The sequence below is a fragment of the Loxodonta africana genome, chromosome 15 (genome assembly GCF_030014295.1).
Source record: "Loxodonta africana isolate mLoxAfr1 chromosome 15, mLoxAfr1.hap2, whole genome shotgun sequence".
Lineage (NCBI taxonomy): Eukaryota > Metazoa > Chordata > Mammalia > Proboscidea > Elephantidae > Loxodonta > Loxodonta africana.
Genome location: NC_087356.1, coordinates 5,195,643 through 5,221,211, shown reverse-complemented (window position 1 = coordinate 5,221,211; position 25,569 = coordinate 5,195,643). Strand labels below are relative to the sequence as shown.

Here is a 25,569-nt window from a genome sequence, read left to right as displayed (position 1 = left end):
TGGGGGAAAAGTAATTTATTGGCTCTAACTTGGAAGCCCTGGGAATAAGCATCATTCTCATCCTGGACGCCTAGATTGACGATGGCTCTGTGCTGCCGCCTGGAAGTGAGCTCTTGGAAACAGCATAGTAGGGACTTTGCGAATGGGTCCCATTTGGTTAAGTTACTGCTTTTGTGAGGCTCTGTTGCATCTTTATATTCTACCAAGGAGCAGATGGTAAATCAGAGTAATGGCTTCATCCCAAGGTACTTTTATATTGTAAAGGAAAAAGGTCCTGTTAAGAAACTCAAGTTAATTTCTGCTGTTCACACTGCATGGAAAGCCTCTTTGAAAGCCACTTGTTATACAGCCTGGTGTTGTATTTATCATGCAACAACTCCACTGGAGTCTGACACTTGTTCTCATGACACAAAGACTTGGGATCCCTCAGGAAAAGTGTTTAACCCTTGGAAATGCAGAGCTGTCACTTTTCTGTCATTTATCTAAAAACTCGCTAGGGTATATTTACCGAGAGATTTGAAACAGTAATCATTTCCCCCGACTTAGGAGTGGAGTTGGGAGGTAGTAAATGATCAGTGAAGAAGAGATATGTGTCTAATACCAGATTGCAGCAGTGGCTTGTCCACGTTAGTTCTGTTATAAAGTGCACTTACTGTGGTTATCTGTAATTCTTAAGGAATTCTGTGTGCAGAATTCCACACTTAAAAAAAAATGGATAAAATGGGGCATTAATTTGCCTTACAACTCTTGTAGTCTTCTGCTTAAAAAATCAGTACTCGTGTATTACTTAATTGCTAGTCCTGACTCATTTTAATTATGTACCTATGTTTTATACATGCGTTTTAGAAGAATTCTGTAAGTTAACATATGTCAACCAAGGAGGCTTAGAAAATCTTAGAAGAATAAACTGAAATTTTTATGATTTGAAAATTAACACCGTTTTGTCTGGCATTTACTGAGCAGGTGGGGTGGGGGAAACATTAGTCAAAGCTAATCATTGAGCAGATTCCCCAGAAGGCAGTGGAGTAGAGTCTAAGAATTCAGCCTTTGGTGACAAACTGCCTGGTTGCAAATCCAAGCTTTGTCATTTACTAGTTGTGTGACTTGGACATGTTAGTTAGCCTCAGAGTCTCCATTTCTTCACTTGTAAAGTGGAGATGACGTCTCTTGGGGTTCTTAATGACTGTTAAATAAAAGAATGCATGTAAAGCGTCTGGTCAGTGGCTGACATTTTGTAATAAGCAATAGTTGTTGTTATTAGCAGAATTTCACATGGGCCAGATGGGTGTTGGAAGATGGCATAGATCATCCAAAAAGGTTGCTTTCCTTTGGAATATTTTTGGGCTAAATTTGTCTATGGGTGTTTGTTTCTTTGCTACTCCCTTGAATGCCGTAGTTTGGTCAAAGTTACAGAGCAGAAGAAGTTATGATTATGGCACGAATCGCCTCACAATCCCACTCTCATTCTGCTAGAACAGGTCAGATCAAAGATCTGCAGATACTCTCAGGAGATATTTTTCAAGATTGAATTAAAATTGAGATAAACTTTGTGGTGAGAGAAAAAACAGAAAAAGTTGTGCGGACATTATCAAGGTGTTCATGGGAGAAATAGTCCATGAGAATCACAGTTACAAAGATGGTGGTGCACCAGGGGCATTAGGATGTTGGAGAAAAACCAAGTGAACAAGCAAGGGAACTGCAATGAATTTACTCAAAAAGAAGAGTCCGGTAGAGTAAGTGGGGGACATGGTGATGTTCTTCAGGATTTACGGTTTTGTTAAATACACTGTCGACCAATTCTCACTCCTCAGCCGATCTTTAACCACCGTCACCATCGCCACCACCCTCACCATCCTTACCATCACCCTCACCACCACCGCCACCACCATCCCCACCGCCACCACCGCCGTCCTCACCACCATCGCCCTCGCCACCATCACCACCCTCACCACCACCGCCACCACCATCCCCACCGCCACCACCGCCGTCCTCACCATCCTCACCACCCTCACCACCACCACCCTCACCACCACCGCCACCACCATCACCACTGCCACCACCGCCGTCCTCACCACCATCGCCCTCACCACCATCACCACCCTCACCACTGCCACCACCATCCCCACCGCCACCACTGCCATCCTCACCACCACCGCCCTCACCACCATCACCACCCTCACCACCACCGCCACCACCATCACCACCGCCACCACCGCCGTCTTCACCACCACCACCCTCACCACCACCACCCTCACCACCATCACCCTCACCATCACCACTGCCACCACCGCCGTCCTCACCATCCTCACCACCCTCACCACCACCACCATCCTCACTACCACCACCACCATCACCGCCATTCTCACCACCACCATCACCACCACCCTCACCACCCTCACCACCACCATCATCCTCACCACCCTCACCACCACCATCATCCTCACCACCCTTACCACCATCACCACCGCCACCACCGCCATCCTCACCACCACCACCCTCACCACCACCACCCTCACCACCACCATCCTCACCACCACCACCCTCACCACCACCACCACTCTCACCACCACCCTTACCATCACCACCACCATCACCATCACCACCCTCAGGACCCTCACCACCATCACCACCCTCACCATCACCGCCATACTCAATAACACCACCCTCACCATCATCAACACCACCACCATCACCACTGCCATGACCACAACAGCAGCACAGGGTCTCGAAGGAATCTGGCTGGGAGGATTCTTGACTCTTTGCCAAGACCTAACGCTAGCTGCACCTTCTCTCTCTGTCTGAATTGCTTCTGTCACCTGCTCACTCCTTGTACATCTCTTTGCCTTTCAGGCCATCACTTCTGTTTGTGCCCTAAAGAGGAAATTTGCAAGTACACTTCAACAGTCCTCTTTTTCTCTAAGTTAGGAAGGGATTACCAATCTTTTACTATTTACTTTATAAATAACAAGGGATGTTAATTAGCTTGACTCATTAAATCTAAAGCAATTGTTATAATTTTAGAGTGATTAAGCTTTTTTTTTTTTTTTAATACAGAGTTACTGTTGCTGCTGTTCCAAAGATAAAGAGAGTGTCTACAGAATGTGCTTCTCTCTAACTCGTGCCTTTTTTTCTGTTTGCCCTCATGGCTGCCAGTCCAAGTCCAGGGGGCTTGTTAGCATGTTGTCCAGGACTCTAAATACCTGAAAATGCTGTCTCCTCTTTGGCCAGGCTGTTCAGGGCCAGCCTTGAAGCAAACTGTTAAGAAAGGGGAAGTGTGTCTCTGGGCTCCCGTTCTGGGATTCTTCTTTCCATTCGTACCTCCAAACCAAACCTGTTTTCAGGAAGGAATCAGGTAAGCGTGTGTACAGTAAGGGAAAGGTGACATTTTAGCAATAGAGAAAACCAAAAAAATGAAACTTTAAATTCATATGGAATTTCAGCTTTTTAAAGAAGTAAGGTGGTTCAGGGAAAGCAAGGGTCACCTATCCAAATACTCTTAAAGGCCACTTAGCCAAAAGGTTGGTAGTTCAAACCCACCTAGAGACATCTTGGAAGACAGGTCTGGCAGTCTGTTTCCAAAAACCCTATGGAGCAGTTCTATTCTGCACACATGGGGTCACCATGGGTCTCAATCAGCTCGATGGCAGCTAATAACAACAACAATAGCGTATTATGTATCTTGTACCCTTGACCCCTACCTCTTTCCTCTCCTCCACTTTTCGTTTTCCTCAATACTCCATTGAAAGCTGCTATCTCTCAGGAAGCCATCCTGAGTCCTTGCGCTTCTGTCTACCAATGCTCTGACCATGTTATGTCAATGTTTTCTGCTTATCAGTGGGCCCCCTTCTTCTCTCCCCTAGACCGTTAGCTGCTCAGCAGCAGGACAGGCCAGAGCACTGTCTCCCCAGCATCTGATGCAGTGGCATTCAGAAGACATTCAATAAATATGTTTGGACAAAAGCAAATTGCATTTTTGCTCTTTGAAGAGGACAGTGTTTTTTAAGCATGGAAAACATGGTATTTTCTTCAAAAGACTGGTGAAAGATTGTTCATTCCCTTCTGCTTAAATTGTCTCTGGATCCCAATCTCAGACACATACCAGTAGGTGGGATTACTTTTTTGTTTAAAGAATAAAACACTTTGATGATCATAGCCAAGGAGTGCTGCGTATACTCTTGCCAGAAAGTAGCCCCGGTGACACAACAGTTGAGCCTTGGCTACCAACCAGTAGGTTGATGGTTTGAACCCACCCAGAGGCTCTGTGAGAGAAAGACCTGGCAATCTGCTCCTGGAAAGATTACAGCCAGGAGAACCACATGGGGCAGTTCTGCTTTGTCACATGGGGTCACTGTGAGTCAGAATCGACTCAGTGGTAACAACACCAACAACTCTTGGCTGAAAGTCTCCATGGAAAGTGTGGTGTCTCTGGACCAATTGTTCAGCCTAAAAAGGGCTGTCTCTGGATCAGTGCAGTAGGAAGAAAGCAGTCCCTTCTGGCCAGAACTGCTAGATCTAAACAGGTTCAGCGAGGGGGCGGGCTCTAGGAGCTTCGGCACCTTTTCCTCCAGTAGGGCAGCTTGGGGAAAGATTGAGCAGACTGGAGAATGGGTAGGATTTGATGAAAGTGTTGGTACCATGAGGCTTAGCTGGTTTTCTCTGTAGCTTACAATGTTTTTATCCACTCATCTGCCCTCTAGTCCACAATTCTGTATTACATGGGTATACTTTTTTCTTGCATATTGTGCAGAGACTGATTTTTGTCTTCCGTTGTATCTAGGGGTTTTATTTTTAGGGTACATTAAAAAAAAAAAAAAAGCAAATTATAACAGCCAAGCCTTTATTCCAGAATTCTCCTTAGAGTTCTCTCTGAATGGGAAATAGCTTCCTTTTGTTTCATTTGCACTGTTTTGCTTCTGTGGGGCTCATGTTCCCTCTTTAGTAATACTGGGCTTATAGACATAAGGTTTTTAGGAAGAGTGGCAACCTCTTGGCTCATGGGTAACTCCTGGGTAGAGACGAGTAAAGGACTTTGAACATTGCTATGCTGGCGACTGATGTCTGCTGTATGATGTCTTTTGATGATTAAACTCTTATCCTAAGTTCCTTGGTCTTTAAAAAAGTTAACCTAGTAATGTTTGCCACCCCTATCTTTCTCTAAGAGACATCACAAGGATAATTAAGGAACTTATGTGTGAAAGGTAGTGAATTCACCCATAGATAATACTGTCATTTCGTTCCATGCTGTTACCAGATGATCAAGAATAAATTAATTTTGGAAATGATGGTAATTTCATGTTTGGCATCTATTCCTACCTTGTTGTTGTTAGGTGCCGTCGAGTCAGTTCCGACTCATAGAGACCCTATGCACAACAGAACGAAACACTGCCCGGTCCTGCGCCATCCTTAAAATTGTTGTTATGCTTGAGCCCATTGTTGCAGCCACGGTGTCCATCCACCTCATTGAGGGCCTTCCTCTTTTCTTAACTAAGTACCATAATATGCTTTGGCCTGAACCCTACAAGATACCTCAATGTATAGATTAAAAACAAATAAAAGGGAAATTATCAGAAATCTTCTTACTACATTTTTTACTTGCTGTTTTTGTTTTTCTAAAAATAAATCAATCTTTCAAAAGGAGTTGATTAAAAAGATTTATTTTCTGAGAATGTTACGCATGCATCTGTGGTAAATAATATTGTAGCAGTTGGCTGCCTTCACTTTTATGCAAAATAAATAAATACATTTGGTGACATACATTTAAGGAATGTGATTCTTGTAATTTTCATGAAAATAAGGAGCAACTTTACAGATGATGGAGATTCTACCATCTGCTAGTAACAAAGAAATATAGCTCATAACATGTGACTCTTACTGAATTTCATGGATATAATGGTATGCCAGAAATTGAAATTTTCTAAAACTGTAGTCAATCATCCCCAGAGAAGCTGACCTAGCTTTCAGGATGACAGGGGAAAGGTCCTTTTGCTGCTAAGCAAATGGCATGTTCTTTGCATCATTGCATGGCTTAAATGGCAGAGTAGGAAGGAGGGCTGAGTTTTAATGGTGAAAGAGCAAGGGAAAGGCACTTGCTGGGCTTGTGAGTGGCTGCACAAACTTCACTTGTAATTAGGGGATGGTGGGCTCGCTGTAGAGAAGGTACTGTCTTTATGAGTCAAAACACTTGGTGTTGGTAGAAGAGGTAAAAGTTCAGATGTTTAGGGATGGGGGATAGAAGTCCAAATGTTCTCTTACCATGACATTTTAGCTCCTCAGGACTGAGATGACATGTGAGGAGTGGTGGTTCTAGTTAAGGAGAAGGAGCGGGTAGGTCGCCGTTAGGAGGGACTGAATGCTCAATAGAGACAGCAGAACTGCCAACCAAGGAAGGAGGAGAGAAACCAAAGGAAAGGCATCAAGGAAGTATTGCTTCTCCTTTTGGGTTCCCTTTGTAGAAGGGACATAATTTTCATTTTAGGTATTCTGGTTTCATCTGATGATATGGAGGGTACTGCATGACACAGCATTATGATAGACCCATAAGGAATGTCCAGAAATTTCTATTTATAGATTACGTCTATGTGATTCTGAGGGTTTTCTGTCTTTGATAGTATTAGAAACCTAGACCAGCTATGTAGCCAGGACCTCACTGGAGAACTTTATCCTGCAGTGGTCTGCAGTGGAATGCATTTGGTCATCTTCCAGCTTAAGGGGGTTTAGAGTGAGGCAGGTTTAGTTAAAGAGGAACAACCTCCCCCTCACCTCCAAAATCTCCAAATTGTGGAGTGATTCTCACTCCCTGGCCCTGGGAATGCAATGAGCATGAAGTTTGCCTTGTTGATATTGGCTTTTATCCTGCTGCCTTTGCCTTGAACATCTAAGCCACATTGCAAAGCAGGTAGAGTGTATAAATTGGTCCCTATCATCTTTGTACCCCAGTGTTCTTGTGCCCTTTCCCTTTGGCTTTTGGGGAACATGCTGAAAACTCATTCACACTAAGATACAGAGGCTGAAGAGGTTTAAAGAGTTTTCCCTTCTTGTGGTGCTTATATTTCTTACAGGGGTGAAGACATCCTAAACCAGAGGAATGACTCTCTAGTTGTGGAGTTTCAGTCGTCAGCCAGCAGATGCAGGAGGTATTATTTGGGGCACGTTTGGGGGAGCTTCTCAGAAGCGCAGAAATCATCCGCAGTGATCACTTGCCTGCTCCATTCGTACATCCCACTGGTCTTGTCTGTATGGTTGGCATGAGCTGCCTGAGGACAGCGAGCCTGTATGTGGAGGTCTTGTGTATGAAGCTCAGGGCCGTGGGTTCTTTGCAGGTGATTTCTGTACTGGAGAAGGGAAGAGTCGTGATGCGTACAGTACAAGCTTTTTTTTCTTTAAACTACAAATGTTGGTCTTGGTCCAAAAGTTAGCACATACAAGTTCATAGTAAACCTAGCATTGGCCTTTGGGTTAAAGCCGGCTTCATGCATGAGTCTCGTGTCCGTGTTAAATCCACGTGATGTTCATGAACGCTGAGCTTTCTTATTACACATGTCCGTCAGCTGGACGGCACAGTCACGCTCCATTTCTTTGAGCTTGATGCCTGTTTCCGTGAATCAGGGTGCCATTGCCACCTCCTGCTCCCTTGTGCTGCTTGCTGTCACGCAGCCGCCCAGAGAGCTGCGAGCCTCTCAGACTGCAGCCTCCTTTTACATGAAGGTCATTGGTTGGACTTCCAAATCTAATAACTTAGGGTAATGTACTAAGGATGCGTTAAAATGCTAATAGGTTCCCACGTTCTGGGTATTTTAACATTCCCTCATCTTAAATTTAAATGCAGCGCCTCAGGTGCTGTACCAGCTTTGCTGGAAGGACGTTCAGCTCACCCCTTAGACAGCGAACGTAAAATACATTCTGATCAAACGGGTAGAGCTAGGGGAATGAGCTGTATTTCTTTTATTTGTGTTCCCTACAGCTACGTGGCATAAATCCTCTCTTTTATTAAAGATAGCCACCTAGCTAAAAAATAAATAAATAAAAATCACCACTTTGATGAGCTTCTTCAAACCCACAGATCTTTTTATTGCCAACAATGGTTTAATAGCAATACGTTGGATTTTATGGCACCTAGAAGTGTTCCACGGCCCTTTTATGTATTACCTTCGCATTTAAACCTTACAGCAACACCGTAAAACATGCCTGGTTTCTAACGAAGACACTGGGGGACAGAGAGATTGTGTGGCTTCTCCGTCAGCACGGAGCTGGCTTGGGGAGAACCAGTTAGCAGTGGCTGCCCAGACTCCCAGCTCAGGCGTCTGCCTGCTGAACCGCGTGGAAGCTCTGTGCAAAATGATGAAACGGTGCCTTAAGCGAAATCCTTCTGCTGGAAAATGAGTCCAGGCCTGATTTTGAGGGCTTTGTTCGTGCTTTCCAATTGCTAGTGGTTAGCTCTGTTCTCTACACAGGAGAGGCGATTTCTTCATCCAGGGAGCTGAACGAGCAGGTGTATTTCCTTCCTTCAGTAAACAGCTCAATTCCTTACCATTAGTTGAATTAGCCCCTTCATTTTCTCCTTGTTAGAGGAAGGAACACATTATTTCTTCCTTAGTTCTTCCAGCTAGCTGGTGTCTGGGCACTTTATAATTATATTTTGGGAGCATAGATATTAATTTTCTTCAACAAAAAGGCCCAGTTCCTTGACGACATGACATAATTCAATTTCCGTTCTCTCCCTTCGTTGCCTGTGCCCCTTCCTCCTGGCACATTTTTCATAGTTAGGAGGAGTGATTGTGTCAAATATATCAGAAGGAAGAATTGATTCAGTAGTAGTTTGATGACTTGACTGATTAACGGAGATCAGAAGAAGGCTCATAACTGTGAAACCCACTGCAGCATGGAGTTTTAACAGCTCTTTAGGGAGCTAGTTAATGAAAGAATCACTGCAGAAACATAGCTTTACAAAAAAGAAAAAAACTAGGACATTCCCATATAACACTCAGAGCCTATGTCATAAGAGGAAATATGCTCATAATTTCTATTTACACATCGCCGTAATTACCGTCTGCTGTACGATTATTTTCAGCCTTCTCCTGTCAGAGCTGCTTAGATATTTCCTCTTTCACATACCAGGCAGAGATGTCTATTACAGGTTGGAGCTTGTCCTAAGGACTTCCCCCAATGAAGAATGTAATTACCTGGCCTTCGAGCTCACGTTGCCTGATTAGACCGGCTTTAATCCAATTCATGTTCTTGTTATCATCACCATTTGTCCATGAGCCAGACTTCTGCACTTAGATGCATGTTGCATTGGGCTTTACCCTTTAATTTTTTGGTGTGTGGTCTGTTCTCTTTTCTTTCTCCTGATGCAGTGCCTATGAGCCAGATAGAAACGTGTTGCGGAGGAAAGAACGGGAGCGAAGAAATCAGGAAACTCAACAGGATGATGGCACATTTAATTCTAGTTACTCCCTCTTCAGTGAGCCCTACAAGGTAGATGGTTTTCACTTGTTCATCACCGCCCTCCCTCCACACCTCTGAGCCCCATGTGATGGCAGCCTTGGCTAGAATTGTTGACCAACCAAACATCAGTTAAGTTGCCACCTGTTCAGCCCGAGGAGGCTGGCTCAGCCACTAGGCATGGGGCCTTCCCCCCTGCTTCCTGGCATCTGTTGCACATGTCTCTAGTTGCTTCTCCTTCCACAAAATGAAAGTTTTGTTTAATACTTAGATCGGTTTGCTGTGATTTTTATCAGTAACATAGACTTGATTTTTGCATTAATTTTAAAAGAGAATTCCATTTGTTTTACTTTCTAAGCTTTCAGAAAACAAACACTATTGAGAAGTGGTTGAATTACATATTTGTAAGTGTTAGGGCTAATAAGAAAGAAACAGCTACACTGATTTTGCATTTGTGTCAAATGCCATAAAATAATCTCTCTTCCAAAACCAAATAATCTTGCTGGATTTCACTGCCCCTCAGGCGTCGTGAAGCTATGGCTACCTCAAGCTGGTAGGTCCTTGCAAATGTCCTCTGTTCCTTTCTGAGCTTCCCTCTGGCTTCTCGTGCCTGTCAACCCTGGATGTCTGACAAGAATAATTATACATTTAGAAATTGGAAGCAGAACAATTGTGAGCCAAATCTGGCTTTTCAACAAAAGCTTCCAGTAGTACCACACAGAAAAGAAAATCCACATCTTGGAAAGGCTTCATCCAGGCCAGTTTGCGAAGTTGCAATAGCAAATTTTCTGATTTCCAGGGGATAGATTTTAACTGCAACGTGACACCAAGGATAGATTCCTGTTTTGTGTGCTCTAAGGCAGCGTCAGCTCCCCCATTCTGGTGCAATGTAGAGTACTGGCAGATGTCTTCAGAGACCATGAGGGCCTTGCGTCCATCTCCCAGCTCTTGTTCTGAATGTGGGGACCTGGCTCTGTGGTCAGTGGAGGCAGCGTTCCTTGACTGCAGGTGCTGCTGTTGTCTTTCCTAATAGCATGTTTTGTTTCCTTTTCTCCAGACTAACAAGGGAGATGAGCTCTCCAGCCGGATCCAGAATACTTTAGGCAATTATGATGAAATGAAAGACTTCTTAACGGATAGGTCCAATCAGAGTCATCTTGTGGGCGTTCCCAAAACTGGGGTTCCGCAGACTCCCGTGAGCGAGATGGGTGAGCATTCCGTTGCGGATTCCAGAGCCCAGACCCAGGCCTCGTCCGTCTGTAGCTCTGCACCTTCCACACCAGCGGCTGTCCCGGTGCAGCAGAGTAAGCGGGGCACCATGGGCTGGCAAAAGGCTGGGCACCCACCATCTGATGGCCCACAGAGGGCAAGTAAGCATGGACATGGATTGCTTAATTTGCACAAATCTGCTAAGTCAAAGAAGGGTAATAAAAAACCTAATCTTCTCCTTCTTCTTCCAACTCAGCACAACAAGGCTCTCTCAGGACCTTGCTCGGAGATGGTGTCGGCAGACAGCAGCCACGGGCCAAACAAGTGTGCAATGTGGAGGTGGGTCTTCAGACCCAGGACAGGCCACCTGCTATGGTGGCCAAGCACAGCAGTGGCGGACACTGTGTTCAAAACTTTCCTCCATCCCTGGCTTCCAAACCCAGCCTGGTCCAGCAGAAGCCAACTGCATACGTGCGGCCAATGGACGGCCAAGATCAGGCTCCCGATGAGTCTCCTAAGCTGAAGTCATCTACGGAAACCAGTGTGCACTGCACGTCATACAGGGGAGTCCCGGCCACCAAGCCAGAGTCAGCCAGAACCAAGGCCAAGCTTTCCAAGTTCAGCATCCCCAAACAAGGAGAGGTGAGTCTTCTCAATACCACGCCCACACAACCTAGTAGTTCTGAGCGACGACCTGACAGATATAAGTTCAATTTCCGTGTTTCATTTTTACAGCGATGTGGTTGATTTCATGTGGCAAGAGTTGTAATAACTAAAAAAAAAATGTACTTAGAAACTGTTCAACTGACCTCTTTTTCTTTTTTGGCATACTCTTCTTTAAAGGCTGAGTAATGATATGAATAGGATATTCTATGTGTCTTAATCTGATTTAATCAACAGTGAAACAAATGATTTGACATTTCTTGTTGTGTTCCTGACAAGGCTGTGCTTAAACATTTCTGAGCTATCATCTTTAGAAATCGCCTTGGACCAATCACCTTGGACCAGTTGGGAGATCAACCTATTAATACCCTTAGAGAAGACATCTTTTTGACTCTGTGAGATGTTTACATAGTTTAAAATGGTGGCGGTAGAAATAGTAGTAGCATCAGAACCTGTCTGACTTCACGGAGGATAATGTGAGTCAAGATAAGCCCAAAACTGATGGCCATGAGGTGGAGGTCAGGCATATCTTCTCCACCCTCCAACCCTTTTACCAATTCTGACACAAACCATTTCTCTCACAACACTCTCTACTTCTCTTCTGGGTTCAATAATCCATTGCAGTGGCCACAGGGAACTAACAGACCATGCTTACAGTTAAGTGGTTTATTAAGGAACAGGGTACAACTTGGGATCAGGGAGCATGTAGGCAGTCTTCCTTCTTAGGGCAGGACAGCACTCTCAGCCCCTCTGGGCCTTCTCTCTGCCCCCTGAGGATAGGCTCCTCGAGACCCTATAAGGACAGCTTCCTCTTGACCCTGTTGTCTGTTGCCACTGGCTCCACCGCTGGGCACCTTCCAGGCCTGTCTCTGTCTTCAGTGTTACAGCCCTTGGCCTATGTTACAGCTCTTTTATGGGGTTCCTTGCCTTCTCTCTCTCTCTGTTTATTCTCTCTTCTTTCTGCTGCTTCCTGCTGCTCGTCTCCCTGATTCTTTCTGTCTGGAAAACCACTGTGGGATTGGCTGCTTAAATACACAAACTCCTTGTCAATTTCAAGGCATGGCACTCCCAGCAGGGCCATGAACTGACCAGTCCCCTCTCGGTAGGCCACAGATACTTCATTTGCATAGTAGACTACAACTCACTTCATTTGCATAGTCTATTGACCAATCCCTGCAAGGTGCGTACCAGTCACTGGGCAGGCTACAGGCCAGCGCCAGGCAGATAGTATCAAACATCCTTGTTTACAGCTTACCCAGGAAATGTCAATCAACCTGGACAAAAGTAACAAACGCTTTGGGATGAAAACTCTTCAGGGCTTAGGGGAAATACTTCTCAAGCTGTTTTTACAAAGAACGAAGGCAAAAGGCCATATAAAGGAATTCATTTTACCACACATAGTTTCTAATGAGGAAATTGAGTGACGTGTGTACGAAGTACTTCCTTTGATTATTAATTTATGATGGATTGCAGAAAGTGTTCATTAGCAATGAATACAGGCAAAATATAACTTTAAATTTCTACAGGCATTTCTGTTTTTAAACGTTGTAGGAAATACACATAAATACTACCTTAGAAAACTGAATTTTATTAAGCTTTTTGATTTTTGTCATCATTGTCACATGTCCGTTTACACTGGCAAAGAGGCATGGTTTATCCGCGACTAGTGTGCCTAACTCCTCTAACCACCAAGAATTCCTTTATAAATTGAATCCCAATTGATTCCTTTTTAAAATGATTTTTGTCAGCCAAAGGAACTTCACATTTATTAGGTAATAATATATTTGTTTGTTTATTTTGGACACTGGTGAGTTGATAAAACTCTCCTTAAAAGGAAAGGATTAATATTTTCCAAAGCCATTCCAGCCTTGTGCAGACAACTGAAGTTTTCATTAGGCTTTTGGGAATGTCATTAGTGACATGGACTTTTTCATGATGCCCTTCAGGGATACCAGATTGGGAATGACACACTGTATGGTGTCCAGTAATCACACAAAGAGAGGGATGCCTGAAACAGAGAGAGTCAAACCCAGAGAAATCAGAACGTTTTTACAGGAAATGTTTTATTTCCCTTACAATATAATGATGTTACATTGTAATGTCATTCAGTCAGCCTGCTGTCTTCCTTGTATTAGCATACCGAACACTTAAAAGAGGGCAAGCCTGCATTGATAGAAGAGAGGGCAAGCATGCATTGATAGAAAAGTGTGTTATTCATAGAACTAAGTTATAATTGGTGGGGTTTTTTTTTTGAGGGGGGGAAGACTATGCGAGTCCTTCTGTTAGCAGAAAGATTGCGTATTATAAAAGTTACTGTAACCTGAATCTCATAACACTCGTCTGTTTAATCAGTGCGCTGTCACAGTAAGGAGCTATGGTGGCACAGTGGTTAGGAGCTCGGCTGCTAACCAAAAGGTCGGCAGTGTGACTCCACCAGCTGCTCCTTGGAAACCCCAACTGGCAGCTCTACTCTGTCCTGTAGGGTTTCTACGAGTCAGAATCGCCTTTTCAGCAACAGGTATCACAATAAGAAAACGGTTCCCATGTAGCAGCAAAGTGGTACCTGTAAATGAGTTTTTTCATCCTCCAAACTCAGTAGGAATTTTTTTTTTTTAACAGTACTCCAAGAAAAGATTATGAACACCTTTTTGAAGGTACATATTCAATAATTATCGGCCATTCCTATAAAATCCACAGTTATTGAAAGCTGAGGAATTTTGCTTCTGAGGGAATACTTGATTGATTGATTTTGATGGGATAAAACAATTTAATGTGGCACACAATTTCAAAAATACTAATTCTTCTGCTTCTTTTTTACATTTATATCATCTGTAGGAAAATGTGGAAACCCTGGTGGCATGGTGGTTAAGTGCTGCTAACCAAAGGGTTGGCAGTTCAAATCCGCCAGACGCTCCTTGGAAACTCTATGGGGCAGCTCTACTCTGTCCTATAGGGTCACTATGAGTCGGAATCGACTCGACGGTGCTGGGTTTGGTTTTTTTGGGGGGGGGGTTAGGAAAATGTATGTTACAGAGGAAATGGCCTGACGGGAACGCACATTCCTTGCCCACAGGTTTTCATGACGTTAGCTGTAGAGTAGGAATCCTGACAGTCTGCTGACCTTGGGGGGCCAATGAGAAGTGCTAGGTGAAAATAATATGAAGGGAATGGGGAGACTTGTTTGGTATTGTGTAAGTCCACTCTTCGTAAGAAAATCAAATCAGTTACTAGGTGCAATGTGCGGTGAGAGATTTAAAAAAATTCAAAGATGAAATCTCTGACTCCAAGAAAATTTACGTGTATAAATTAGACTCCAACGCTTAGCTTTAAGTTTCCATTTTCTCTCACTGATGGTCCAAACTAAATTAAAAGATTGGCCTTCTAGCCCTAGGAAAGCTCCCTCACTTTCAGTATCTGTCTAGTAGAAAAATGTTCTCCGTTATTTTTAAAAATTGAGAATTTGTGAATCTCTTTTGCCCGACTTTATAAATTCCTCACTGTCTCCCTTGCAACATCTGTACTCTTTCTGCTGCCACGGCGAATGATCTGTTATAACTCTTTGTCGTCTTCAGTAATGGGTAATTAGTGTAGAAAAATTCAGTGCAGTTTGATGAGGAAGTTAAGGACCTCAAGGGAATTTGTCAACTTACACACCTGCCTCTTGGCTGGTTTTTCTGGCTCAGTTTTGTGTTTAATGAAAAACGTATTTTTGTTGTTATAGCTGGAGTCTTTTATTCTTGACGCCACCCCTCATTAAGGGTATCTCCCCTGGAGTGCCATTTGGAAAGGTGTCCACTCTTAGGTGAAAGACAAGAGACTTAGCGCATGGGCAGGCACACATCCAAGAGCATCAGGGACGAGGTGCACTGAACTTTATTTACAGTTGAGGTAAATTATTTGGGTTTACAAATCAGTTTTGCCCTTAAAATGTAACTCAAGATCTCGACATTGGGGTACTGTTAACCTAGTGGTGGGACCTAAATTGTACAGAGTTTTGGGGCTCCTCTTTAAGAAAAGAGAATAGAAAAATATCTTACACTTGCAATTTTTACAAAAACATATCAACATACTACACAATGCTAGGACTCCTCCTGCAGCCTTGGAAGGAGCCCTTGCCCATGAGAGACCCTAAAGCTTAAATGTCATTAGCTTCATGGTATATCTGCCTTTGGCTCATGGAATAAGAACTTATTATTAAAATGATAGTTTTAGATTTGGAGAGAAAAGTTTTTTATTTGCTTAAGCTTGTTTGAACTTTAAAATACATACTTACATGCTAGATGACATGAACAAGGCAAAAATAAGACAGTACTATGAGAAAGCCTGGGGCAGTGTCTTGGTCATCTCGTGCTGCTGTAACAGAATTACCCCAAGTGGATGGCTTTAACAAACAGAATTTTATTCTCTCACAGTTTAGGAGGCTGAAAGTCTGAATTCAGGGCTCCAGCTCCAAGGGAAGGCTTCCTCTCTCTGTGGGCTCCAGGGTAAGATCTTTGTCATCAATCTTCCTCTGGTCTAGGAGCTTCTCAGTGCAGGGACCCTGAGTCCAAAGGACATGCTTTGCTCCTGGCTATTTATTCTTGGTGGTACGAGGTCCCCATGTCTCTCTGCTCGATTCTTTCTTATATGGCTCAAAAGAGATTGACTCAAGGTACGGCCTAATCCTGTAGATTGTGTCCTGCCTCTTGAACATAACTGCCTCTAATCCTGCCTCATTAACATCATAGAGGTTAGGATTTACAACATATAGGAAAAATCACATCAGATCACAAAATGAAGGACAACCACACAATACTGGGAATCATGGCCTAGCCAAGTTGACACACATTTTGGGGAGACACAGTTCAATCTGTAACAGACATTGGTGGCTCAGTGGTAAAATTCTTGCCTTCCGTGGCAAGAGCCCCAGGTTTGATCCCTGGCTGTGCACCTGAAGAGAAGCCCCACCCCTGTCTGTCAGTGGAGGCTTGTGTGTTGCTGTGATGCTGAACAGGTTTCAGCGGAGCTTCCAGACTAACATGAACTAGGAAGAAAGGCCTGGTGATCTGCTTCTGAAAATCAGTCATTGAAAACCCTATGGACCACAATGGCCCAGTCCAGAACTGATCTTGGGGATGGCAAGGACTGGGCAAGGTTTCATGCCGTTGTGCAGGGAGCTGCCTTGAGTCGAGGCCCAACTGGACGGCAGCTAGCAGTAACAGCATGGGAAAGCCTAATACGTTTCAGTGCCATTGAAACAAAACATCTGTCTCACAGGCTATAAAATTGATGTGTTTGGCAAGTTACATGTTCAGCTGCAGTACCCAAAAATACATATTTTAGTTTCTGTTTCATATTAATAAATAGCAATGATTTGAAGGTGCTGCTGCAGAGGGTTCTAATGGCTGGCAATAGCAGACATTGGAAGAGCAAGGGAAGTGTAGGAAACCGTGACCGCTGCCCGTAGAGGTCAGCCGGTGATGAGGAGAGCAACACCAAAAGCTGAGAGTCAAAGACTAGACTTGGGATGGTTTTAGTAGTGGTTGATGCTACGCCCACAAGGACAGAGCACCCGTTTTTGATTTATCAAAATTATATTTGTTAAGTGATTCAATAATTTAAGATACATTGATGAATCATAGCATTTTCATAATGGACATTTTCAAGTCACTGTTTATACCACAGATAAGAGTAGAACGATGAACCATCGGGGTTCTACAAAACAGCTTCCTAGAAAAGCAGTTAACTGATTTTCTTTTTTTTTAAGCTCACAAAAGATAAATGATGTAGGCTTCCTATCTCCTGTCACTCTTGGTTACCTTTGTATGAAAATGTATTTCTTCTGAACTGAAGTTGGCACCAGCCTGTTGGGTGAAAAAGGTATCTGTAAAGCAATGTGTGTGTCACACATTCATGCCAGTCTGTGTTTCTTAATTACATTCGAGATGTGTAAGGCTTTTAAATCAAAGGATGAGATCTGATTGGTCATTGATGAAATGATGGTGTGTGGCTAGTGGGGAGACTCAGTTTCCCTACCTGTCGTAATCTCGTCTTCCCCATCGTCATCACCTCCACCCTGGCTGACCCACTGCAGAAGGAGACCATGTCCTGTGGGACAGCATGGTCTTGTGGCAGCAGAAAGGGTTACTTTCTGCCCTGCCTCCTCTGTGTGTCAGGGAGAACCTCCATGTGCTCAGAAAGGACATGGAGTACTTGGACTGGACACTCTTGGAGGAGTAAAGCCTAACAACCTTGAGCTCAGATGGTGGATGGAAGCACTCACTTTTCATATTACGGATGGGCCCCCCTGGAGGTCATAATGAAGGTTGGCAAGTGGAAGCGTTTCCACATTTCAGGTACTTTTATGTTCAGCCAGCAGGACTCTAAAAGTTAAGACGTATAAAAACTGAAAATAACTTCCGTTTCCATAGCTCCTTATTGAAAAATTTGAAGAAAGCACATTAAATGTGTCCTGTTATGTGATGGTACTTGATGGTACTGGTGTCGTTTTTCTTCCCCTTCCTGCTCTGGGCTTGTGCAGATTTACATTACAAAGCCGAGGGTTCTAGCTCTGGGCTCCTGCAGATTTACGTTATAAAGCCGAGGGTTCTAGCTCTGGGCTCCTGCAGATCTACACTATAAAGCCGAGGTTTCTAGCCTGATGGGTGGGCAAGGACTACTGAGAGAGCAGGCACTAAGAGAAGAGTGTAGAAGGAGGTTCTTGGAAAGCCTCTCTTCACTTTCCCTGTCTGTTTTCTCAGTTCTTACGAATTTTTCCTCTCCTGGGAAGCATCTGGACAAATTACAGGGCTGCTTTTCCCTAAACTGCAACCTGTTGTGAGGTTCTTGGGCCCCTAGACCTCCATCCAAGAGCCGGAGACCTCTGTGTTTGGAGTCCGTGGGAGAGATGATGCGTGATCTAGCATCGCTCCCACCTAGAAAAGGGCATCACAGTGAAGTCCAGTGGGAAAAGCCACTTCTTTTGTCTTTCATCCTTTTTGGTCAGAAATCATGTGTAGTCTTTCTTCTCTGAGCTATAGTTCCCTTAAATGTAGAGTGGAGAAAATCAAAATAGCTGCTTCCCATAGTTACTAGGGGGGAGAGTAAATGAGATGAATATGTAATGGACTTAGCACCATGACAATGTAGTAAGCATTTGGCAAATATTAGCTATGCTATTGTTACTTGGAGTAACCCCAATTAAAAAATGGGTATATTATTAGAGTTGGGGTGTGTGTGCGTGTGTGTGTGTGTGTGAGAGAGAGAGAGAGAGGCCGAGATAGAGCCAAAAAATGGAATTCTGGAAGTTCTTCTGTAATTATTTGTTAGAAGGAACTGAAATCTTGAAGACTGAGATTATCATGGGTTAGCAAAGCTTGAGTGACATGACTGTCCCTTATTTAGTGCTTTGACTTTTTCTGAGATTTTATTGCCAAGTCTGGCATCAGATTTGCCCTCTCTTGCTGTGTATTTGATTTTTTTTTCCTTGAAATTTTATTACCTATAGTGGAACGTATAACATGTGAGTTTTATTTTCAGTTAAAGTACCGAGTCAACAGGATTTGAATTTGGAAAAATATTGAAGTTTTCAGGTAGTAAATATTTAGAATGACTCATGAAACAGACTTGTCTGAAGCCACGAAGCATTACATAGCATGTTTAATTGAGCTGAGCTGTAGAGTCACTTGTCTCTACATGATTAACCAGCATTAGCAATAGCTTTATCTCCCTGGTACTATTTACAGATTCCACTCAGCAGCTGCATGTGTGAAGAGCAGCCAGACTTGACCACCCCTGAGTCGGAACTGACTGACAGCAATGGGTTTGGTTTTTTGGGTTTGAACATTCCCCAGTCATTCTATTTTGACCAAAAGTCAGGCTTCAGGATCACATAGATGCTTTCAGAAGTGATGTTGGCCAGGACCTGTTTTCCCACAGCAGCTGGCCTGATTCTAGAGCAGAGTTAAGAGCGTGATTTCTAGGGGAACCCAAGGCCGAGAAGGAAAAAGTGTTGACACGTTGTAGGGTTGGCAACCAATGTCTCAAAACAATGGTTGTATTAATTTTTCAAAGAGAAATTAATTTGCTCTGTAAACCTTCATCTAAAAGAGCGTGCACACACACACAAAGAGGGTGGTTTCTAGAGCAAGACTGAGTTTGAAGCTCATTCCATTTGCTAGCAGGATGACCTGGTGCTTCACTTGCCTTATCTGTGAAATGGGATCATGATAGTATCTGTCTTTTTGATGGCATGTTTTTATGACATTAAATGACTTAATACTTGTATAGTGCTTAGAACAGTGACTGGCACATAATAAGCACTCAACAAAAAATCACAATAAGAATAATTTACTACGATTATAATTACTTACGGCAGCTCCATTTGCATTAACCTTCTAACATGATCAACCTTAGATGGTTCAACAGCTCTGAATCCAGAAACTAAGATGGGATGGATGAATTTCACTGGAATATAAGCTCCATAAGAGCAGGGATTTTAATTTTGTTTTGTTTGCTTACTGCTTTGTTTACTGAGGCATCCCCAACTGTCCCTGGCAGTTTGTGCTCAATAGATATTTGTTGAATTAGTTCGTTAATTTAAGGACAGGAGTGAAGGAAGTCACTCACCTCTAGTCAAAGGTCCCCTCCCATCGGGCCCTCAAAATTGCTGCCAGATCTTTCATGAGAAGAGCGGAGCCAAGCGCTTCCAACGTATAATTTATAGCGGCTGTTAGAAAGAGAATGGGAGCCATATTTACTGATGTATGTAAACAACAGCACATAGAAAATAAATCATAGAGCTATACGCTGGCCTCAGGAACAAAAAGCTAGAGCAGGCAGTGGGTCTAAAAAGGGAGCTATGAGCTCTGCCTTTTGCTTTCTCCTTTGTTGTGTTTTACCAGCTGAAGCCCTGGCTCTGGGGGAAGTGTGTGTGGGTGTTTCTGTATGTGGTGCCTCGGATGCTTGTGCCAGATGATGGGAGCCCCATGAAAGGGTGTGGGGTGAGGAGGGGGGAGAGGGGAAGTGGGAGAGTTGGAGGCAGGAACCCAACTTCCCGCCACATGTTCAGTTACTGGACTTAAAGCGACACGGAGCTCTTAGAGGTTCCCCTTGATGCCGTGGGGCACTTAGTCCCTGATGTCCTTCAGCCCTTTTTCTCTCTGTGTTATTTTTGCCTCATTGGTCCTGTTTTCCTCATGATTCCTATTTCAGCCATCCGTGGTAATGCATTGTTTCGTAATGTATGCAAACACAAGCCACACATTTATATAGAGCTCTATTTATCTGTTTTCTTATACACATGTCCTTGAAAAATATTGCTGGTTACATAGGGTTTGGGTCCACATAGCCTGCGGCGTGACCTTAACACGTAGTAAATTGTTGTGCTCTTAAGGATAAACAGTGGGAAATAGAAAAATGTAGTTGTTCAGCTATTTGTTTATACAAGTGCTGACAACTAATATAGATCAGCTCAACCAGCCTCCATTCTTGGAAGTCTTGAAAATCTCATAGGGGACGTTCGAGATGGAAAGCCTCTAAGAGTTATCTCCTCCAAATTCCCTGCTGGGTGTTGGACACCTCTCCGTGACGTCTCTACTAAGGGTCGTCCTGTCCATGCTCAAACCCCACAACTAAAGGGAACTTACAACCTCCTGGGATAGCCTTTCCCACCTGTGGATGGCTCTGCCTCGTCTTTGTGTTGACTTACAGATCAGCTTTTCCATAGTTTATGTTTCCTTATGCTTCATAGCTTTAGTTGTGCCCCTGGGGTTTCTAATTGCTGGCTGTTTTGGTTTTCTTTGTCTTTGCTTATGAATACCTACTGGTTATGTCCTGACTGTGTCCTTCTGGACGTTACGTCATACAGATGTCCTGCCACCCTTCTCCACGTAGATGTTAAAGTATATTTAAGCGTGAATTTTCTGAGTGACCTTTTTTGGTTCACCATAGCCTATCTAGAACACTCTTTTTACATTTAGATTTCTACTTTTCTGTGGTTTGTTATAAGTACTGTGGAGAAAAGAAAAACCAGCAGGGTAAAGAGGATTGGAGACGCGTGTGGGGCTGGAGGGTAGGGAAGAGGTTGCAGTATTAGAAAGGGTAGTTGGGGTAATTCTCGTTGATAAAGTGAGATTCAAGCAAGAAGAAGGTTAGGTACCGACACAAGGGAGCTAGCCAGGAAGCTACCTGGAGAGAGAAAGCTTCAGTAGAGTGAAGAGCTAGAGCTCGAGCCCAAGCAGGAAAGTACTTCCTTGACCTGGAAGAGCAACGAGGCCAGCACCCCAGAGTGTAGTATACAGGAGGAAAGAAACAGGAGAGGAGTCCACACCACGTGGGCCTTGCAGGCCACAGTAAGGACTTAGGCTTCACTGTAAGACTGGGAAGCCAGTGAAGAGTTTAGAACAAGGGAGTGTTCTGATCTTAGACTCAACTTGACGGCACCTGGTTTTCCTTCCTTATGGAATCGTGAGAAAGCTGTTGCATACGGTTAAAAACACAGTTTCCATCGAGTCAGCTCTGACCCCATGTGTGTCAGAGTGGAAAGTGGAACTGTGCTCCACAGTGTTTTCAGTGGCAGGCTTTTTAAAAAAAGATCGCAAGGCCCTTCTTCCCAGATGCCTTCTGGTGGTCTCGACCCAACAACCTTTCTGTTAGCAGCCTAGGGCTTAACAGTTTGTACCTCCTAGGGACTCCTTATGGTTATTAATCCATTGATTTTGTTTACATGTCATAAGCATTTCACCTTGTCAATGAACAGTCTTTAGCGGTGCCTCCTATCGGGTTGGGGAACTTGGTTTTATCCTATGGAGGGGCCATAATTTATTTACATAATCCTGTTGTTGGGCGTTTATGCTGTTTTCAGTTTTTCACTACTATGAGTTATTCTGCAATGAATGACCTTATAAGTATAAATATATAGATATGCCTAAGAAAAATTCTTAGAGATCTAATTGATAATTCCAGGATGAGCAAAAGATTATCATATATAATCTTTTTTGAATTTTCATTTCATCTTTTTCACCATTTCCCTATTGAAGTTATAAGAGCTCTTCAAGTATTAAGAAAATTGACCTTTCCTGAATATATGGGAAGCAGCTGCTTCTCCAATTCGTTTAGTGAAGAAATTAAAATTTTCTATCTCTCTGTCTTCCTTTTTGATCTCTTCTTTTGTTATGGCTGGAAAGGCTGTTTCCATCGATCCATTGAAGAGTTAAATCTAAAATATTAAACCATAAAGGAAGTAGAAAAAAGCAGGTGAAAAGTTATCCGTCTGGACTTTATTTTGATATAAGGCTTTACATATTTGTTTTTCCAAATAGCGGAATACCAGCATAATGTATTTGTTAGTTCATGTGTTCTTTACAATTTTGATAAGAAAAAAGACAAATGGTCCATATTTATGGGATTATTATGTAGCTATAGCTAGAGATCCTGTAATAGAATTTCTTGTGAAACTGGAAGTCTTAAATCAGAATGCTCTACCCTTTCTTCAAGGCTTAGCTCGGGTCCTACCACTTCTGTAGCCTGCTCTAACCATCAAAGAGCTTTCTTTTCTTCTAATTTCCTTTAGTGTCAACCTGTATGGTATTACCATATATTATTATTTGTTTTTCTTTGTATCTGTCTGATCTCACAAATGTACTGTAACCACCTTGAGGACAAGATCCAGATCCCATTTATCTTTGTACCATCGTCTTCCAGAATAGGATCCTATTGGATTTAGCATACATACCCGTTGCCGTCAAGTCAATTCTGACTCATAGTGATCCAATAGGACAGAGTAGAACTGTCCCATAGGGTTTCCAAGGAGTAGCTGGTGGATTTGAACTGCAGATCTTTTGGTTAGCAGCCATAGCTCTTAACCACTGGGCCACCAGGACTCCTACTGGATTTAGGACTGATTTAGTTTGTCCCTGGGGTCTGGACGTTGAGTTTTTGCTCCTGAAAAGCAGGAAGACAAACCTGGTGTCATTGGTTTGAGTGATTAGGTAGATCAGTGACAAAATAAACAATAAAGACTAGAATGAAGCTCAAGCATAGCATATAATTTGACCCAGGCTGCATCTCCATCTGTTTACCAGATTTCTTGCTATTTCTTAAGCATGTTATTTTTTCCCCCGTATTTTCTGTTTTTGTTTCTGCGTGGAGTGTCATCCTTTTCTAATTTGTTTGCTGAATTCTTCCTTCAAGGTCAGTTTCTCTTTTAAAAAGTAATAATCATCTCTGGAAATTAGAAAGTGACTACTCAGAATTGATCATTATTAATATTCTGGCATATATACTTTCTATCTTATTCTTTATATTTTTTTCTGGTTAATTTAATTTTTTTTTTTAACACGAGGCATACTGATTTAAATAATATAAATAATTTAGAAAAATGAAATTTAAAAATCAAATAAAATCCCATCCACCAAAACGCTTACCACAAACAGGAGATGAAGATCATTCTAGGTGACGTTGTCTCTCTTCACCTCCCTCACTCTCTGTATTTCTTTAGTTTCCTTGAATTTGGAGCATCTCTTAATCTTTGATGTATGTATGCCTACTCTGTGACTTCTTGTAGGTAACTTCCTTTTTCTGCTTGAATACCTAAACAAAACAAAACAAAACAAAAACCTCTTTTTATCTTTAAATTTCTGCTAATTAACCAAAAGGTACCTCACAATTTAGCATTTCCTGAAGCATGAAATTATCTTTCAATCTGGGAATCAATTTTTTTCTTTTAGTTCAGGCAATTGTGTGTGTGTGTGTGTGTGTAGTGTTTGCACACATTGTTTACACACATTGTCTTCGATTAACCTCTTAGGAATACCAGTTATCCTTGTGTTGAATGATTTCTGTCTTTCTTTTATATATGTTACCTCCTTTCTTAGTGCTTTGGCCCGTGTCTTTTTCATCTATATTCAATGTTATTTTTTTCAAACCTTTCCTGTATTGTCAGTATTCAATTTCTGGGGTCCATTCTGTTCCTTACTGTCTCTAATTTGTTTTATCAGTTCTATCATATGATCAGATGTTTTTGTGGAAAAAATTATGCCTCCTGATGATTAATTCATTTCTTTATAATAATTTACATAATTTTAGTCATAATCTGTATTCTTAATTTTAAGATTTATTTATTGTCATAATTCACTGTTTTATTTTTCATCAGAAAGAAAGTTAGAGATCAGACTTATTAAATTTTGGCTCTTTTTTTTAAGGGACATTTTCTGGCACCAATAATCCACAGAGAACGAAGCAGCTCTGTTATATATTAATTTGAGCATGGGTGTGCTGCATGTGATGGATTCCAAATAAAAGTGGCTTCAAAACAAGACACAAGTTTATTTTTCTTTCTTATAAGTCTGAGGCGATACGCTGGTGCTATTGTATGAGATCCTGTTACAGACCCAGGTTCCTTTCGTCCTGTTGCTATAGCATCTGTATGAGTGGTACCACCTTATCCATGTGATCCAGCCATTAGGAAGAGTGAAGGGGAAGGAGAAGGGGAGGGCATGGCCTGCGTTTTAAGGGTACAACCTGGAAAGAGCACACATAACTTTCCCCAGATGCCATTGGTTAGAATTAGTCACCTGGCTATAACTAGCTTCAAAGACACCTGGGAAATGCAGTCTTTATGCTGGGCCACCAACTTGTCTAGATACAATTTTTACTATTATGGAAGAAAACAAGAAAAGATACTGGGGGAAAAGAAGTAGTTTCTACTCCATAGTAGTTATTACTTTGTATCAGTGGTTACTTGTTGACAAGAGTTTAGCTCTTTCATGGATTTGTGAGCCCTTCCAAGGCAGGAATCCCTTCTCCCCACCGTATTTCCTCAGTGCCTGTCTGAGCCTCGCGCATAATAGGTGTTCTGTAGTTTTTTGTTCAGTTGTTTGTGAATTGTAATGACAATGTAATTTTTTGAATTTCTGAAAGAATGGAGTCTGTGAATTTATAAAGTGTTTTAGAACATTCTAGAAAACTTTGACAGAGAAAGCTTCCTATTATACTATTCTAGGTTGATAATTGCCCCTGAAATCAATGATAGCTGCAGAACATGTAAGTTTGATTGAAGTGAGTATAAATAGAGCCAGCAATACAGGATCTTCTTACTGTGAAAATGTCTTTGGATAATAAGTGGATTCCTATCTAAATTCATGAGTTCTCGTATGACATTTGGGTTAAGCCTGAATTGGATTAATCTTTTTCTGATAAAGTTTCATAAGCTGTGATTTCTCTGGTGACCACATTTAATTAGATATTAAATAAACTGCTTATCTTTATACCAACAGA

General features: G+C 42.5%; 1 protein-coding gene across 7 annotated transcripts in view; it reads left to right on the top strand.

Moving 5' to 3' along the window:
- Positions 1-25,569, top strand: part of AFF3 (ALF transcription elongation factor 3) — a 667,929-nt gene that overhangs the window by 148,628 nt on the left and 493,732 nt on the right. For 2 of the 7 annotated variants that reach the window (XM_023552564.2, XM_064268478.1), the window contains 3 exons: positions 9,354-9,474; positions 10,499-10,811; positions 10,907-11,292. In XM_023552564.2, the coding sequence (XP_023408332.1) occupies positions 10,559-10,811; positions 10,907-11,292 (639 nt within the window). In that variant the 5' untranslated portion in view covers positions 9,354-9,474; positions 10,499-10,558. Of the gene's footprint in view, positions 1-3,092; positions 3,353-7,058; positions 7,134-9,353; positions 9,475-10,498; positions 10,812-10,906; positions 11,293-25,569 lie in introns of those variants that run through there. The other 5 variants (XM_064268476.1, XM_064268474.1, XM_064268473.1 and 2 more) reach the window with 5 other exon arrangements.